Here is an 18,379-nt window from a genome sequence, read left to right as displayed (position 1 = left end):
TTTCGTTGGTGGCACATTCTTTCTTCATTTGGGGATAATCAGTTATGAGAATGATGTCAGAGTGAGTTTGGTACTGGCCATTCAAAGCCACGTGAAGACAGATGATCTGAGAGTAAAGCCAGAAAACAGAGACCACTCACGTCATCATTCAAATCCTGGATTCAGCTGAACCTAGATCTGATTCCCAGTTTATTAATAGGGACTGTTAGTATTTCCAGGAGGAGAGCATTTTGCTTAATATAGTTTTACCTGGCTTCCTTTTTCCTGTCACTGGAATAATCTGACTTGTATAATATATAATTAATTTGTAAAGAATTACAATCTTCATAACATCATTTCTTTCCACACAGAAACAAAATAAACCTCAATCTGTTTGAAGTCATGTTTTATATCTCTTGGTAGAGTTTTGCAATTTTATTCATGAAAGATTTTTACATATCATTATGGAAATTCTGGGTATATATTTTATATTAATATGAATGATTTTATTATTATAGTTCATAACTGATTATTTTAAATGGAAATAGACATTTTATACATTTATTTTATGAACTTCACATATTAAGTGTTAACAGTATTTTAGTTTTCCAGATGTTTTTAAATTTAGAAAAGATAATATCCACAAATATTCCATTTATCAGTTTTGTATCTTAAAAGTATTATCCTGGATTTCCAGAATAATTTTAGAGAATTGCACTGAAAAGATGATTATTTCTGATTTGCCTAAGCACAAATTGGTGCTTTGCTCTGGGGTGAGATATTGCTTTGCATCTATTTCTCATAGGACTTCCATTCACTTGTTACTGCCATCAATTTGTGCACCTGATAATTAAGTCCAACTCCCATCTAATTTATTGCTTCTATGTTTCTGGGAGCTTGAGAACAGGATAATCAGGGTATTTAGAGCAAAATACAGAATTATATTTTTTCATCTCTAAATGAGCATAACAAATATTCCCTTCAAAAATCATGCAATGACTTAATTAAGTAATGCATGTAGAGCACTTAGAATAGTATCTGATATATACTATTACATACGGAGAAACAGAAAATTTAACATAATAGGAGGTCTTAGTAATTTTAATTTTGGCTACATATGATTTCTTATACTCAGATGGTTTCTGAATTGGTGAAATTTCTATAGAAGTGAGAGATCACATAGAGAAATTTTCTACACAGATTGGACTATTCGTTTTTCTGAATTTCTCCTAGCTGTTTTGAAATGTTCGTTTCAATTACATTACCTCCTCAATTATGGTACTATTTCACATGTTAAAACTGATTTTTAAAATAATTCATTAGCTAGGTATGGTGGCACATATCTATAATCCCATTGACTTGGTAAGCTGAGGCACGAGGATCTCAAGTTCAAGGCCAGACTCAGCAATTTAGTGAGGCCCTAATCAACTTAGCAGGACCCTGTGTCAAACTTAAAAAAAATGGTCTGGGAATGTTTCTCAGTGGTTAAGTGCCCTGAGTTCAATCCTTGGTACCAAAATAAATAATAATAATAATAATTTTTAGAAACTAGAGATTGCTATAACTCTTATGTACCTCAATGAAGTATAATCTGAGTTTTTTAATTTAATTTTTTAGGTAGAACTAAGATAATCTTGAGACAGTCAATGCCTTTTTCTGACATAGCCATATGGTGATTTTCCTCCAAGAGAAGATACAGTCTAGGCATTCAGTAACCATGACTTAAGATAGTCACTGATGAAAACAGGGAAACACTGAAAAGGAATAGATCTGATAAAGAAATGCTACTGTCCCAGAAATTAATGTTATCATCTTTATCTACTTTTCATTAGAAACTGAAATGGAAACTAGACCCAGAAGCACCTGGATCTTGAGCTTAGGGACTTCAAGAAACCAGGGCAGGCACAATGAGTATTAGGTCCCACGTGCAAATCAGCCTAAATCCTAGGAATATAATTTGACTTTGCTACATTTTTGTCTGCTTTTATGGAAATTTGTACCTCTGGGCAATTGAGAATGTAAAAGGAATTTTTACCTAATAGTACAGAAAGCATTTGAATGAAATATAAGTGAGGAAGTGTTGGGTACATGGATATAGATGGGGCCAATATAATTATCCAAGACCGATTTTGGAGAGGGTGAAAAAATCCTTGACAAATGTTTATAAGACTAATATGATTCCTGTCCTCTGCTACCCAGTTCAAAAACAGGCAAATAAAATATTATATAAGAAATTATTTCAAAATTTGCTTTTTTCCCATTGTTTTAAAGTGATCAGAGTTAGTCTAATTGAATTTAAATATGTCTCTTCATTTTCTGGAGACACTTGATTGAAATATCATAGAAACCTGGAATATAATCAGAGCCTGGGAAGGCTAATAGGTTCTTGCCTTAGGCAGTAAACTGCATGTTAATTATTCTAACTATTACATGTTAACTGTTCCATTTTTATTGCTAAGAAGTAGATGAGAATGTTAACAGTAACCATATCTGCATGATAGCTTCAGAATTTCCTTTGGTTTCCTGTTTATTTTTTTATTATAATAAGCATTTTATTTCTAGAGTAAAGAAATAATTAAGAAACTTTTTCCATGTCCATAAAATACATGTTCACCCTCTAGCAAACAAATTTACATTATGGAGATGGCAGTTTGATGAGCCAAAAATCTAGAATGCAGAAAAAAATTTCAATGAACTTGACATCATTTCAATGTCAACATATTAACTGTTGACTGTAATTTATTTGCAAAAGGATGACTGTGGAGAAATTTTAAGTGGACATCATCCATAAAAAGGAGATAGCCATATGTAAACCCATAGTCAAAAAAATAGTATATTTTCTAGTCACCTAAGTAATGATTTTTAAATGTTTTTAAAAATAAGTTGAACTCTTATTTTTAGAGGACATTTTATGAGTAACTTAAATGTATAAAATGATAAAATGAACTCTGCTATGTTTGAAGGTGGGCCTGCAGACAGACTCAGTCCAATAGAAATGACCTCTTCCTAACTTTCTTGCCCAGAGTCACTTCTGAGGACTCTTGGGGGCTGAGCTGTCCAAATACCATCAAGTTATCCCCCACCAAGCTTGCTGAACCCACAATCCCTTAAACAAATGTTCACACCAGAACACTCTTCAGAAAATCAAGTCGGTTGAAGACCCCAATCAAGGGAACCCAAAATCAAAATTGGATGCTTAAAGGAATGATGCTTGAATCAATGATTGATGACAGACAAGTCTAGCTTACCATGTTTTTCCAAATGCTGACAACAGCTGTCCACCAGCCTTGGAACCTGTCTGTAAATAGGATTCAGACTGAGTTTCTTATCTCTGGCTTTTTCTTTCTTATTTTGAGCCTCAGCAGGCAAGGAGAGTTGTAATGCTTCTAGTAGTCGAGATTGGTTGTCATCCAGATCAGTAATCGAGTCCACTGACATGGCACCCTGCAAATGACACAGACTTGAACAAGAGAACAGAGAAGAGAAACAGCTGCCTCCAGATATTATCCAATCAATATTTTGCCCATGATTATCACTCTCAAACTAATACCACTTGATCTAATCAATTGTGTTGTTTGTATCTTAAAAGGAAAACAGTGCTTTTTGAATAAGTTAAAAAAATCTCCACAGCATAGTATAAGATATTGGCAGTTAAAATTTCAACAAGCAAGACAAAATTTTCCAAATGGAAGACAAGAGATGGGAAATATGTAATTAAAATATTTTGACCCAACCACTTCATTTTGTGAAATAAGAAAAAAAATCACATACTCAATGAATGAGGTAAAATCAAAGAAGTCTTGTGAATAAAAATCCTCTTAAATGTGGCCCTGGGAAGAAGATTTTTAAAATAGGAAGATTTTACAAAAATGGTCTTAGTTTAGTTTCTCCCAGAAACAACATAATGTACTTTACTAGGGGTTTCCCAGGAAACCCCTGCAACTGGGATGAGAATGGGAAGGGAAGGCAGCCCAGCAAGGGAGAATTATCAAGCCTGTTAGCATCATGGGCAACTGTAGGTGCATCTCCCTGGGGAACTTTAGGAGATGCCCTAAGGAATAAAGGAAACAGCATGTTTTATACCAAGGAATCATTAAGGACAGCCTTTGGGAGGGGCAGAGAGGAGACCTTTATTCCTCAGTACTTATAACTTGCTATCTGCATGTTCTGGGAGCCCCTAGTCATCAGAGGAAAGCCCTCAGCAAAGAGTTGAGGTGCTGGCAGATGGAAAGTGAGTTGGCATGCTTGGAATGATAACCATGTGTGCTGCAGCCACCCATCTGTGATGAAGCATACAGGAAGAAGTTGACTGCTGGTGTCCTAGTAGAGCTTGGACAAAGGAAAGCACATTCAGAAAGCCCACTGTTTAGGCCATAATTTCCCAGAAAGCTCAAATTTCGAGTTTTGCTTTTAATGTCTTCTGAGTTTATGCACAGTCTGAGAGAGAGTGATGGGCTTAGATGAACAAATTCATTGTGCAAATTCAAGTATCTCATATTTTGTCATTTCTTCATTTTTGAACAAAGTCAATACCACCATCAACACAGGGCACAGGTTTTGCTTTACCTTGGCGAAGTCCTGAATGTTGGTGGATGATTGATAATTATGGATTTTTAAGTTTGAGTCTTATCTGCAGTTTTAATTAGGGCAGTCTTCAATGGTTGGAGGTAGCAAAGATTTAGGGCCTCCAGGCGGAGGAAAGGGAGAGATCTCTCAGTGACCAAGGAAGTCTTACAGATGCTTATCTGACTCAGCCAATTGTCAGTCTGCCTGCCTGAACAACTCAGCTTTCCAGGTTTGAAATTTAAAATGCCAAATAGCACAGTGTCTAGAACATAGTACTCATTTGATAACTGGTACCATATTATTATAATATTGATTTGAAAGAGGCCACATGTAGGATTCTATTTAAGGGAAAAATGTTCCATTAATAAGGAAAAGTATCTTTGTTTATGAAGACCCATAGCCAACTCTTTTGGCCAGACATGTTCCCAGACTGGTAATGAAGAAATTAACAAAAACACTGGGTCCTTACTCAAGCTTCAGCATCTAGGGCAAGACAACAGAATATAAAGACAGACCAGGATCAGTGGCAATATTGTAGAATGTTTAGGCTGTCCTGGAGTACAGTGGTAACAAAGGAGTGACACCCATCAGTTTTGAGAGGAGTCAGAGGAAGGTTTAAAGATATGCCAGCTGCTCTATGTGCAGTGCAAATTCTCTCCAAGCAACATATTCAGTTTTCACATGAACAAAGACTCAAAGAACTACCTTATATATCTGCAGTTTTCTTAACATTAGTGTCATAGAAAATCCTGGCCAACTCACCCTCCTCCTGGCCCGAGGAGCTGGTTCCGGGGTGTTTGGGGATGTTGACTCATTTGGTGTTTCTGAGGTTGAGCTGAGAGATGAGTTACTGCTTGAGAGTTCTTTGTTTTGTCTTTTATTTCCAAATGGGAGGAGGGAAGCCACAAAATCGGACGCATCCTTCTGCTCATCCCTCTGAGAATCCTGCTTGAGTTTGTAGGCCCGGTCGTTAGCAATGACTTGGGATAAGGGCATTCCAAATGCTTGTGGGATGAATTCTGGAAACAAAACCCAGAAATTCACATTCAGAGACTGTACAGACCAGTGAAGACACTCATTCACATGTCAGACTGAAAGGCAAACATGTTCAAAAGATTGTTTTCTGAAGAACTGATTAATTGATCAATAGAGATGACTTTGTGTTTATCAGAATGGCCAAAGTTATAATTTCAATCAAGAGAGCTAATTGGTACAAATACACACTTTGGAAATTTAGTTATCCAGTTTTTCTCTGTGTGCCTTGAGTCTGTTTTAAAGGAAATAACTTTAAAGTGTGACATTTTTAATAGAAAATCAATAATACTTTGTGCTCATGAATACACAGTTTTACAAACTTTGTCTTTTATTTGTAAGTTTCAGAAGTCCCTGAAGGCTAAAAGACATGTGGAGCCTGTACTTACCCATTCATTTATAAGCATTTATTGAGCACCTACTATGTGCCATGTTAAGCCATACATTGGGGATGAGTACAAAGCTTATAAAACATCCAGTCCTTACTGGTTAGGGGTTCAGATTTTGGAATGGGGTTGGGGAGTACAGAGTCAGATATGTAAATAATTATAATAAAGTGACTATCATGTGTTATAATAAATGCATAGAGCAAAGGCTGAAATTCAATTAAGTGGGAATAGTTTTAGGTTCCCAATATAAAAGGCAGCATGTGAAATGATAACCTGAAAGGCAGAGGAGCAACTTAAAAACATTGCTCATTTTACATCACGTTTCTTGTTCCTGTATTCCACCTCCAACCAGCTTTCACCTTCATTCTGCTGGCCACATGTAGAGATGGACTCTGCCACAATAGGGGCACAATGCAGAAATATATGACTTTATTTGGAGATGTATATAGTTATTTGCTTTCTCTGTCTTTGTAGTAAATCCATTTGTATACATGTGTACTGGATTCTTAGGGCCAGATGTTTTGCTGGCAATATTTTATATTCTTGCTAAAACACATTAATAATTCAATCAAGGACATTATTATTATTATTATTCCTGTTAGACTCAAAATTAGTCTCTTAGCAGCAGTAAATTGGAGTCTAGTTTCTCCCTTGTTTTATAAGCCCTATGATTGAAATCAGAATGATCAGGGGAAAATAATTCTAAGGTTGTTTGTTCAAGGGCAAATAATTTTAAGGTTATTAGCTCACATTAAATCAGGTGGAAATAGGCTTTAAAAGGTTTTACTCTTTGATTCATGGCAAAATTTTAAACTAGGCTAATGGCCAAGTTGGCATTAAGAGCAGAAATGCTACTTTAAAGGCTTGTATCTCTGGTTCTATCAAAACATGCAATTTATTTTGAAGTAAAAACCCTAACTTCATTTGGGGATTTTCAGAGGTGCTTGCCATTCTGTATTGACATATTAGGTGACATGAGTTAGGCAGTTGTTCACTGAGTGATCAATTTGGACAGTGTAGCAAGACCTAATATTCACTACTGACAAAAGGTCAGTTTTACTACTAGCAAAATTAGAAAGCAAAAGGGACAGTGTCAGATACCAGCTGCACACTCTGAGGATTTATTTTATAAATCAGTCTTATATTGTCTGTGGAAATAAGCAAATATTCCTTCAAAAAGAACATGGAAATGTATGAGGTGCCACATGTCTTCTCATGTAGGCACATGCATAGCAGGGAAAGGGACTTTGAGTCTTCTACTAGCCATTTTTTTCCATATAAGGAAACCTAACAAGACTCATTTAGAGATTTTTAATATCTATGAAAAAAGACAAAAATGTAGTTTCCTTTAGAATCTGTCATTTTTAATATTTGAAAGTCTGTCATTCTACTTGTAAATTGGAATAATTTAACACAAATTAAATGGATGAAATACATGAAGTCATGCTCCCTCACTTATTCTTCCTCTTTATTCAAGAGATATAGCCACCCATAACAAATTTTTATTTCTCTCTAGGAGGCTTTCCTTTTGGGCTGAGTTTATTTCTTCAGTGGTACAGTGTGGATGTTGTCTCTTTAGTTTCTTGTTGCGTTCCCTGAGGACTCTCACAAGCTTCACAAAGGAGACCTCTCTATGCTCTAAAATGTGGTGTAGTGTCCACATAGTCTCTCTAAAATTCTAGGAAGGATTCCTGAATATTATTTCTTCTTAAAAATATGAGTATTGTGAAAGGGAAGACTCATTACCAGTATATTGAGCAAAAAACCTTGTTTGTGTGTAAGTAAAGCTTTGGGTACATATGCCTATTGTGTGGTTTCAAAGCTCTTCTGTGAGGGGGGAAAAGGAACTTTGGGACTTTTCATCTTGTCAGAAACTAATAAAATTGATCGTTGGATTTTAAAATTACAAGGAAATTACCCAAGACTCTCTGTGCTAGGTCAGGGACAATGGACATCATGTTCTAGTCCATGGCCAGTTTTCAATGAGGAACCTGCTCACCTGCTGTCTTCATCAAATAATAGCACTCCATGATGACATTTAACATATTTTTTTGAAAATTTCTACATGGTGATAATTGATATTTGATTTTTCTATTGCTATTTAATATGAAGCAACAATAATAATGTATCAAGTTTTTTTTTATATAGCATTACTTCCCAACTCATATATAGTGACATACTTGGACAGTGAACAACATTAAAACAGGCATTATAGGATTTCAGAATAATAGGATTTCAGCATAAAGAAAGGTGCCAGAACTGGAGTATTCCCAGATTTTGTGTTGATTAATAATACATACCATAATGTGACAATGTCCTGAGGGGAGGGGATGTATCTCCCAGATATGCCACAGTAAAACCTAATTCCTATGTTCTCTGATTAAAACACAGAGTAACTGGAACAAAGTAGCTACTTTTAAACTATCCCCCACAAAACTGATTTATTTTTGACACAAGAAAGAGATTTTCTTAAGTTCTAAAACTTAAGAATGCTTTCAGTTGCCAGGTAACTAAACTAAGGGAAATTAAGCATGTGGGACTAATCTATATGAAATGTTTTCTGAATCAGTGTTAATCATGAATTAGTTTCCATATGGAGATCAAAAGGTACATATGAATACTGCTTGAGCGGCAGGAGGGACACAGGAGATCTGCTGTATATTTTATCAAGGCAATTAAATAACATGCAGTACATGATTAGTTCTGAGAATCAATTAATATAGTGGCATATTAAACATTTGTGAATCACTCTTTATTGGGACAGGAATTTGATTCGGAAAAGCTGCTCTTCTTTATTTTTAGATGACCTAACTCAGGAGGTCATTTAGAGTTTCCTGTTTTCCTTCTTTTACTCTTGGATCCAAATGATCATTTTTCACATGCGCAGCTGTTATGAACCCAAATGCTAATATCCAATGGGAAGGAAATAATGTGAACTGATCAAAACTATGCCAGAACTGCACATTGGTATCCTCACATTCTGGTTACCAGGCTATCCTCATAATGGCTTCCAGTGTTGACGTGAACAGATCTTTATGTGTAGGAAATGTTATTTAATTACTCTTCATTTAAGTCTAAGATACATTGGTTTTAAACATCAAAACTACCTTATAAAAAATCAACCACTTTGGTCATGGAGCCTGATACCTCTCCCCTTACTTGAATGGATGATATGTCTTTTCTCTGGAACCATCAGGAACTGCCATTTATTTCCCCCAGTGAACACTGCATGGCAGTATAGAACATGGCTAAGCTTTCATTGAGCCTACATAAGTATGATTTGGTCTGGAAAATGTATAATGGCCCAGTGTGTATTGGTCAATTACTTCCCCGGCCCTTCCTTCCTTGTTCACTCATGCTCTCAATTCCTGCTGTTTTGTATGTAATATAAGGATGCGCGTGCACACACACACACACACACACACACACACACACATATTGTGTGTGCAGAATGCAAACATCTATCTCCTCCTGCAAGAATGCTCATTATGCTTAGTCTAGCCTGAATATGTACTTTTCAAAGAATCACTTAAAGTCTATGTTATATTTAAATCCCAATATGTATATCGCCATCCTAGAATAAACAAATATTAATAGATAATACATCGCTAATACAGAAGTAATCCCATATCCAAAGTTTCACATTCCATGGTTTTGGTTACCTGCAATTAACTGCGGTCCAAAAATACTAAATTGAAATTTCCAGAAATAAGCAATTTATAAGTTCTAAATAGCTTTTATTATAGTATATTGTAATAATTGATCTATGTACTATTAGGTATTGTTAATCTCTTACTGTGCAGAATTTCTAAATTAAACTTTATCATACATATTAATGCATAGAAAAAACATAGTATATGTAGGGTTTGGTATTATTTTTGATTTCAGGCATATGTGGAATGTCTTTGGAGTGTATCTCCTATGGACAAGGGAACACTCCTGTATCAACCTCAGTGATCCCTTAAATATACTCTATATACAAAGAATTGCTCTAATTTTTATGGGTAAAGGTGCTCTACTATAGGAATATAATGAGCAAAAACTCTAGAAAAGCAATAAAGACTACTAATATTCAGGTCATTGACAAGGGCAATAATATGTCAACCACCTAAATATAATATGATTTGTCAGACAACGACATGTAGCTGGACAGCCTTTTGCCTTCATTATTCCAGTAGCAGATTCTGCTAGGATAAGACATGTCCTGATTTGTACTCTGGTTAGTATGAAGTAAAGTTCTTGCATTACAAGTTGCACATTGCTCATAAAAACACTCATGCTCCCTGACCCATCCTGGCAGATGGCACCACTGGTATGGGAAACTAAAGGAGCTAAGAGGCTTCACACATGTCTACAAGAGTGATCTCTGAGGAATTTCAGCTGACTCTTAAAAGTAGATAGGAACAAGGTCAGTTTTGACCCACTTTGTCTTAAACACCTGGCAGGAGAGTATAGCCTAAGCACAGTTCTACATGGACATTTAAAAGAAAAAATGAATTTTTGTTTGTTAGTTTGTTTTTAGGGTAACTTAAGATGTACACTTGTATCAGCCCTATGGAAAGTAAAGCTGGAGACTATAAAGGAATAGTTCTCATGTGGGAGTGCCTAATAATAATGATCATAAAGTTTGTCCTAAGTTAATTTGAGCCTGATCTCATAGACCTACAAATCTTCTTAACCTTCTACATTGATGAACTTGATCTGTTTTCAACTGATATAAGTTACTGTACTGTCTTCATGGTTTTCAGAGACTGACTGAAATACTAATTGCTTTTGTGCTAATTGTTTATAAAAAATAATGCTTTCCTGTCTTGTTTATGGTCTTAGCATGATCCCTGCCCTGCGTATGCCTTATCCAGTCACCTGCTATCTGCCACTGTGGACCTCTGGACTGCTCTGATGCAGAATACCTTTAACTATCCACAACCCACATGATAGAGAACAAGAACTTTGGGTTACTTCCCCCAACTTCTCCCTCTTTCAGCAGGAAGCATCTTGGAGATGTCAGCATCCATTTTTCCATAGAAATGGAATGTAGAAATTGACAGTGGGGAAGTGTATCAGTGGTCTACTTTATGCTTTGAATGTAGCCCTTGCTGCTCTGCCACTGTAACTTATTTTTTAAATGAACGTGTTTCTTTTTCTTCCTCTCTTCCTGCTCCTCCCTAATCTCCCCCTCCCTAATCTCGGGGAAACAGGATTACCTTTTTTCCCCATTTTAGATAGATTAATCTCTTCTTGGGAACACACCCACCATAGGAACAAAGTAATCCAGACTTTGGGGATGGTAACTGATTTCAGAAATAACTATCTCCCAAATTAACAAGTGAATTACAACTCCAACAGAGAAACATGAAATGTAGCCTTTGAATCACCTCTTTTAAAGTCCCCTGTTCCTGCTGATAGGAAGGATCACAGCCTCTGGGACAGGAGTTCCCGGTGTTTCTCCTTTGCTCTCAAAGCAATAAAACTTCTTTTTCTTTTTGCTCAAGAAAACAAACAAAAAAAACCCCACTCATACACTCATGCTCTAGGTACTCTTGCAGACTGAAGGAATCAGACTCCCTGTGTAGGAATCTGGGCATTATTTGTTTGTTTGTTTGTTTGTTTGTATTACTGGAGATTGAACCCTGGTCTTCCTGCATGCTGGGCCAAATGCTATGCCTCTGAACCAGACCTCTAAATAGAAGAAAGACCAGTGAGTAGAGAAAAGTGAACAAGGGAAGGGAAGATAGGAGGGAAAGGGGAAGTACTGAAGTCTGAATTGGAACAAATTATATTCCATGCTTGCATGATTATGTGAAAATGAACTCCACTATAATGTATAACTATAATGTACTAATATGAAAGAATTTTAAAACATTCCACAAATCATCGTACTGTGCAGTCAAGGGTAAGGAGGGATCACTGAAACTTTCACCTCCTTTTCTTCAGTCTGAGGTAAACATTTGAAATGTCTGAAGATATTTTAGTTCAGCAATGCTACTGGCATCTAGTGCGTAGAGGCCAAGGGTGCTACTAAACACCCTATAAAACACAGGACAACCCTGCCACAAAGGTTTTTACAGTCTAAAGTATCAATTGTACCAAGGGTGAAAAACCCTGCTCTAAGGAAAGCAAAACAGTGATTTTTTTCTATTCTTTACAATTCATTATCTCTAAATATGATGAACCAAATGTCATGATCCTAAAGGCAGAGTTCAAGGTAGATTCTGGTATCTATACTGTGGGATAGGTCTTTTCCAGTATTGATCATAATGCATTTTTTATTTTAAATGTTTTAGTTGCCGATGGACTTTTATTAATTTATTATATGTGGTGCTGAGAATTGAACCCAGTGCCTCATTATGTAAAGCATGTGCTCTACCACTGAGTCACAACCCCAGCCCATACATTTATTTTTAAAGCCCTTGGATTCATTGCTTTATATTGCTTTTCAAACAGAAATCCAAATATTATGTAAAAGAACTCAAAGGTAAGACTTATGTCTGTCCTCATTCAACACTCAATCACTGCATCACATGAAATGACAATACCTTAAAAGAACCACACCATTCAGAAATCATCTCATATGAGACCCTAGGAGAGAGCCACACACACAAAAAATGAACTGTGCTAATGAGACCCAGGTGTACATTATGCAGGCTCAAAGAATATTAGTTAAAAATGACCATAAAAACCTTGAGTGATTCAAGTGTCAGTTCCCTAAATAGACACAGAAGGGACATAAAACAGTATGATGATAGTCAGCAATTCATAAAACATACGGGACAAAAATGAGCATGCTGTGATCTAACATAAAAATGCTGAGAATGGCACATTTTCAGTAACCCAGAATGCTGGGATTGTTTCTCTCCAGTAGTCATGCTAGGCTAATCCAAACTTTTTCTCATTCAACTATCCCTGCCTAACTGCCTGGATTTGCCAGACAGCTGGTTAGTGTTAGTGATGCTGTCCATAGCTACTCGACCCAGGTCCTCTTTATGCATAGCTGATTGGCCAGAATAATTGAAACCATAAACTTGGCAAAAGACACACTCTGCTCAAATGAGCTGAATTCATCAATTCAGTACAAGGATATTCAAAAAGAGAGGAGTAGACCAAATGTCCATTAATGACATTCCATCATAGAAATCCAGGTTACATAATAAAATTAAACCATACATTCATGCAATTCAAAAACCCCACCAAATTCAACCATTATGCTCCACGGAAGATACATTTGTTTTATTTATTTCATCTTTTACCTCTGTCTTTGTTTTTCTCCTTTCCTAGTGAATCCAGTTTCTTTCTCAAAGATTTCTTTCTCTTTTGTCCATCTGTAAATATTAAAAGAACAAGAAGTTATAAAATGAAGATACAAGTGATTTTATATTATTAATAATTACATTTGAGCAAAAGTATGACCTCTTTCTTACTTCACTTATAATTTGACATTTTAAATAGAGGAACAGCTCTGAGAACACATGAAAATCCCTGATTTGGATAGCACATATAACCAGTCTTGATGCACACTCTTAAAATTTCTTTCAGTAATGGAGAGTAGAGAAAACTTTCCTCCTTCCAATGTAATTTAGCTTTTACATATGAATATGTTTGCTCTTATTATTATATAAGTCTCTTCCATTCTACATGGTTATACAAATCAATGTCCATCATGAAGCAAATCTCCTTAAGAGAATTAACAGTACATACAGCTTTGACATCTGTGATTTTAGTACAGTGCAACTAGATAAGGAAATGGATTTGGGGTCCCACAAAAACACAGGTTTAACTATTGCTATGCCATTTACTAAGGATGTGACTTTGGAAAAGTCTCACCACCTCATCTATAAAATGAGAATGTCATGGGGTTGTTGTAAGAATTACACGAAACAATGCACATATAGTGCTTAATGTGGAGCCTGATACATATTCACAGATTCAGATCTACTTCCTTTGTGGGGTCCAATAGTATCCCATGACATGGCTGCATCATAATTTAATTAATAATTTTCCCATTGATGGATGTTGGGGGTTGTTTCTAATTTTTCACTATAATAAGTAGGGAATATATCCTTTTATTATCTGGTACTAAAACATACTTAATATGTTTGTTTAAATTGCCAACTAATAAAGATAGCCCTCACATGAGTGAGCAGCTGCAACTGAATTTGGGATGTCATCATAAAATATTGGCATTGATCATTGCCAGAATGTGTTTTGGAATTATGCAGCTGTCAGCTTAACATGTGAGAGGTGTGAATCGGGAATCTCCATTGTGATCAAATAGCAGTCATGAAGCCAATGCCACATGGAAATTCATGTTTAAAAGGAGGATTAAGATTGTTGTACATGGTACACTAAAAATGTAATAAGGAAAAATATTCAGTCCACTAAAATTTAAAAACAATACTCTGGTATCAGGAAAAGACAGAGTAAGCATTCTGAAACAGTAATGAGCATTCTTAGGTCCTCACAGAGTTGCAGCTATTCCTGACTCTGAAATTTTGGAGGCAAAAAAACATCACAATACAGTCAACAGGCATATTCAATTCCTCCTCCCTTTCAATATTTCAAAAATGATTCTCCTTACACAAAATGAAAATAGTTCATAAGAATTTTCAACCTTTTCAATCATGAAATTTGCATAGGGTAAAATTATGTAAATCAGTTGTACTGTGGCAAAGACCCATCAGTCTCTTTCATCACTTATGTGATCATATCCTCAACATCTAAAAGTTGATCTAACTACTAAGGCCTATTGTGAATTCTTATGTAGAAACAATAAAACATAATAACTGCATAATATTTTAACCTGTTCCCAAAAAGGATTGATGGTTCTTTTATTTTGAAATGCTGTATTCATTGCTAATTCACTCAGCAAATGTATTTGACATTAAAAAAATTTCGTTTTAATATCCCCTACTTCCTTCATTTAAAGAGCCGATTAGGCAGAATAAAAGAAGTCAGACATTAAAGACTAAGAATTTTATTTTTCATAACCAGTGGACACATCCTAACTTTCAAACAAAGTGTCAAAGAGCCAGAATGCATGTTGGATAGCGGGTATTTTCATTTAAGATAGGATGGTTTTTAAAAACTTTTATAATTATGGGATGGCTCATAAATAGATGTACATAAATACCAATGTACAGTTTAAATAATAATTATAAGTTCAACTTTCTCATATTCAACACACAAATAAAGATCTAGAATACTGCTTATACTCAAAGAACCACAGTTTACCTCCCCCCTCCTCATACCATGTAATTACTGGGCTGATATTTTAAATAATCAATTGAATTTTTTTAGTTTTACTATCAGTGCATGCATATATATGGAATACAGTTTTGTTTTTCTTTTGGGGATGATATGGATGGAATCACACTGTAGGTATTCTTTCTTGTTTCATTTATTTCATTCACCATTCTGTGTGATTCATTCTATAGCTCTTGCGGATAACTATAGGTCATTCATTATGATTGTTATATAGCATTTTCTTGTATGAATATATAATTAATTCTTCCATTGAAATGTTGATGGAAATTTGTGTTATTTCTAGCTTGAGGCCATTAGGAACCATGATATTAAAAATTCTATTCATGTCTTCTGTGCACATACTGATCTCTCTGAGATGGTGATTCTGAAAGTGTGGTTCAGCAGCACTTGGGAACTTGTTACAGATGCAAATTCTCTACAGTTCCACCCAGACTCAGTAAATCTGGAGTAACCTCCAGTAATGTGTGTTTGAACATACTCTCCAGGGGATTCTGGTGCACATCATAGTCTAAGAGCCATTGCTCTAGGGTATATGCATAGAAGCCACATTGCTGGGTAAGTGTGTATGCAGTATTAGGATTTATTAGATACTATCAAACCTTTCAAAGTTGTTTTGATCCTTTATTATCTCACCAGTATGAGAATTTATGTAGTTATACAGTATAATATATACTTAAACTCCAAACTCCAAATAGTATCTTGAAATCTCCTTATAACCAAAGTGGGATTTTTGTGAATAACTATATACAATAAAAAAGTGTATTTATTTACAGTAAATATTATCTTTTTTACTTAGAGGCAAACATTTTTAATGATAAATTATGTGAAGTAATACATGATGTATGATATTGTGAAATGATACAGTGTTTTAGCATGCCATTTTCTCTTTTCAAATTCTCAAGAAAATGACCAGAGTTGCACAATGAAACCACTTGTTCCTCTTCTCCTTGGGGATCAATCGTCACTTTGCTTGGAGTCTTCAGTTTTCGAAGAATGTCTCATCTTTGTTCCAGAGAGAACAAAAAATATGATTAAGAGGTTTCCATGTTATGTGCTTGTACCATACAGAACAGTTTATGTTCATCCAGTTCCTTAGATGGCAATAAGTGTGATAAATGACATTCTGTATTTGCCTTAGTTTTCTTTCTGCTGTTATAACAGAATAACATAGACTGGGTAATTTATAAACAGTGTAAGTCTATTTGTTCTGTTGTTCTGGAGGCTGGGAAGTCTAAGTATGACAGGTCACATCTTGTGAGGGCCTCTTTGTTGTGTCACAACATGGTGGAAGGCATCATACAGGCATGCAAGAGAAAAAGAAAGAGACAGAACTTGTATGCTCAAGTCATTGTTATTAATCTATTTATGATGGCAGAGTTCTTATGACATGAGTACCTCCCATTAGGCTTTACCTTCCAAGACTATTGCCCTGGGGATCATTTCCAACACACACTTTTTGGGTGACACATTCAAACCATAGGAGTCTTTTAAAGAAATTCAATCTCCCAACCATCAATGTCATAGAAATATTTCTAATAATGCAAATGGTGATGAGTATATGCTTGCTTACTACTTCCAGTGTATACATTATCTTATAAATAAGAGTGATCTGGAAGAACATGTCCTGACCATAAAGCATTTGGAACAAGAACTTAAGGATTGGCTCCCATGTCCCCTCCTTTCACCAGGTATCACAGAAGTCCTCATTAATGTACCCAGAGGAGACCATGACTTACATGGGAGACCACAAAGACAAATGACACAAGAGCAGATGGCAAGGTAGCAAGTCTTCCATATGCTTGTGACCTCAAAGTAAAGGACCCATCTTTTGGGGGGTGATTAATCTGGGCATCCTTTTGGTGGAGACCAACATTAAGCAGGGTCTTTAGGAGAGTTGAGAATAAGAAAACATGAATCCGCTCCTGTAGGACACACTGTTCATGAACTAATTTGTTGTTGGGTGGCGCTCCATTTTAAGGCCTGTTTTTCTAGCTAGACTAGAAGCTATGTGAGGAGAGAAACATGCTTCCTAGGCTTTTGCCTTCCTCCAAGGGAGCAGCACAGGATAATGCATGCCCTGAGACCTTGTTGGCACAGTGTAAAGCCAGAAAAGCAGAGGTTTGGGGTTAGGTCTGAGGAAATTCAAGAGCAATGAAGTACATACACAATAATTTTAAGGTGGTCAGATTTAGAGAATGAAGGGTATAAACAATATTTTCCATAATGAATTAATTCTAGAGATAGAATAATAAAAACATTGAGGGAAATATTCATTTGGGTGACAGATGAAGAGTAAGGGTTTCATTTCAGGAATGGATATTATGTTAAAAGGTACATAAGAGGGACTTTTGGGGTGCCAACAAGTTTTTATATCTTGATCTGTTTCACAGTTTCACAATATATACATATCTAAATTTCACTGGGCTATATTTTTGCATGTTCATATTTGTACATATTATTATATGCATGTAATTCCTCAATAAAAATGACAATAGAAGACCTTGTCATTTTTACAGCATGGCACCAACATAAAAATTATATTAACTGAATGGGCCTGAAATCTTAGGAAGCAAGTCATATAGAAGAGTTATTGTATGTTTCATTTTTCTAAATATATGAATACCTGTGATCTCATCTAACCACCTTGACTTCCACGTGACATAGGCACACAGCAGTGAGGAACAGTTAGTGTTTATTGAGCATGTACTACAAGCTAAGTACATTATTATATCCTCAAATCAGTTCTAAGAAGCCTATACTACTATTCTTCCTATTTTACAGATAACGGGACCAAATTCAGGAAAGGTTAAGCAATTTGTCTATAGGCAAACATTTAGATGTGATAAATTCAGGACTTGTACCCAGAACTAGCTACTGTCAAAACTGGTGTCCATAACTTCTACCTAGGCTGGGGTGAAGGAAACGTGACATCAATTTGAGGGATGTGCCAGTAGAACCAGATATATGGACTGACATGCCCAAGGTAATACAGAATTAGAAAGGGAGAGGAAAGAGAAAATAAAAATTTTTAAGCTCTAAATATGTACCAGGATTGGCATAAGTCATTTTTGGATGACACTAAATTTTGTGGTTATGTGATATTACCTAATAAACATCAACACAAAACCCACTGAGGTTGTTTTAGTCAGCTT

At 35.7% G+C, this 18,379-nt stretch overlaps 1 protein-coding gene across 8 annotated transcripts in view; it reads right to left on the bottom strand.

Annotated features, from left to right (window-relative positions):
• Positions 1-18,379, bottom strand: part of ARHGAP6 (Rho GTPase activating protein 6) — a 483,185-nt gene that overhangs the window by 63,708 nt on the left and 401,098 nt on the right. For all 8 annotated transcript variants that reach the window (XM_079123129.1, XM_079123130.1, XM_079123131.1 and 5 more), the window contains 3 exons: positions 13,214-13,285; positions 5,308-5,564; positions 3,228-3,423 (listed from right to left, as the gene is read on the bottom strand). In XM_079123129.1, coding sequence (XP_078979255.1) covers positions 3,228-3,423; positions 5,308-5,564; positions 13,214-13,285 — 525 coding nt within the window. The remainder of the gene's footprint in view (positions 1-3,227; positions 3,424-5,307; positions 5,565-13,213; positions 13,286-18,379) is intronic.

The sequence above is a fragment of the Sciurus vulgaris genome (assembly GCF_902686455.1).
Source record: "Sciurus vulgaris genome assembly, chromosome: X".
Lineage (NCBI taxonomy): Eukaryota > Metazoa > Chordata > Mammalia > Rodentia > Sciuridae > Sciurus > Sciurus vulgaris.
The sequence above is the reverse complement of the archived record's forward strand: the minus strand, read 5'-3'. Positions and strand labels throughout refer to the sequence as shown.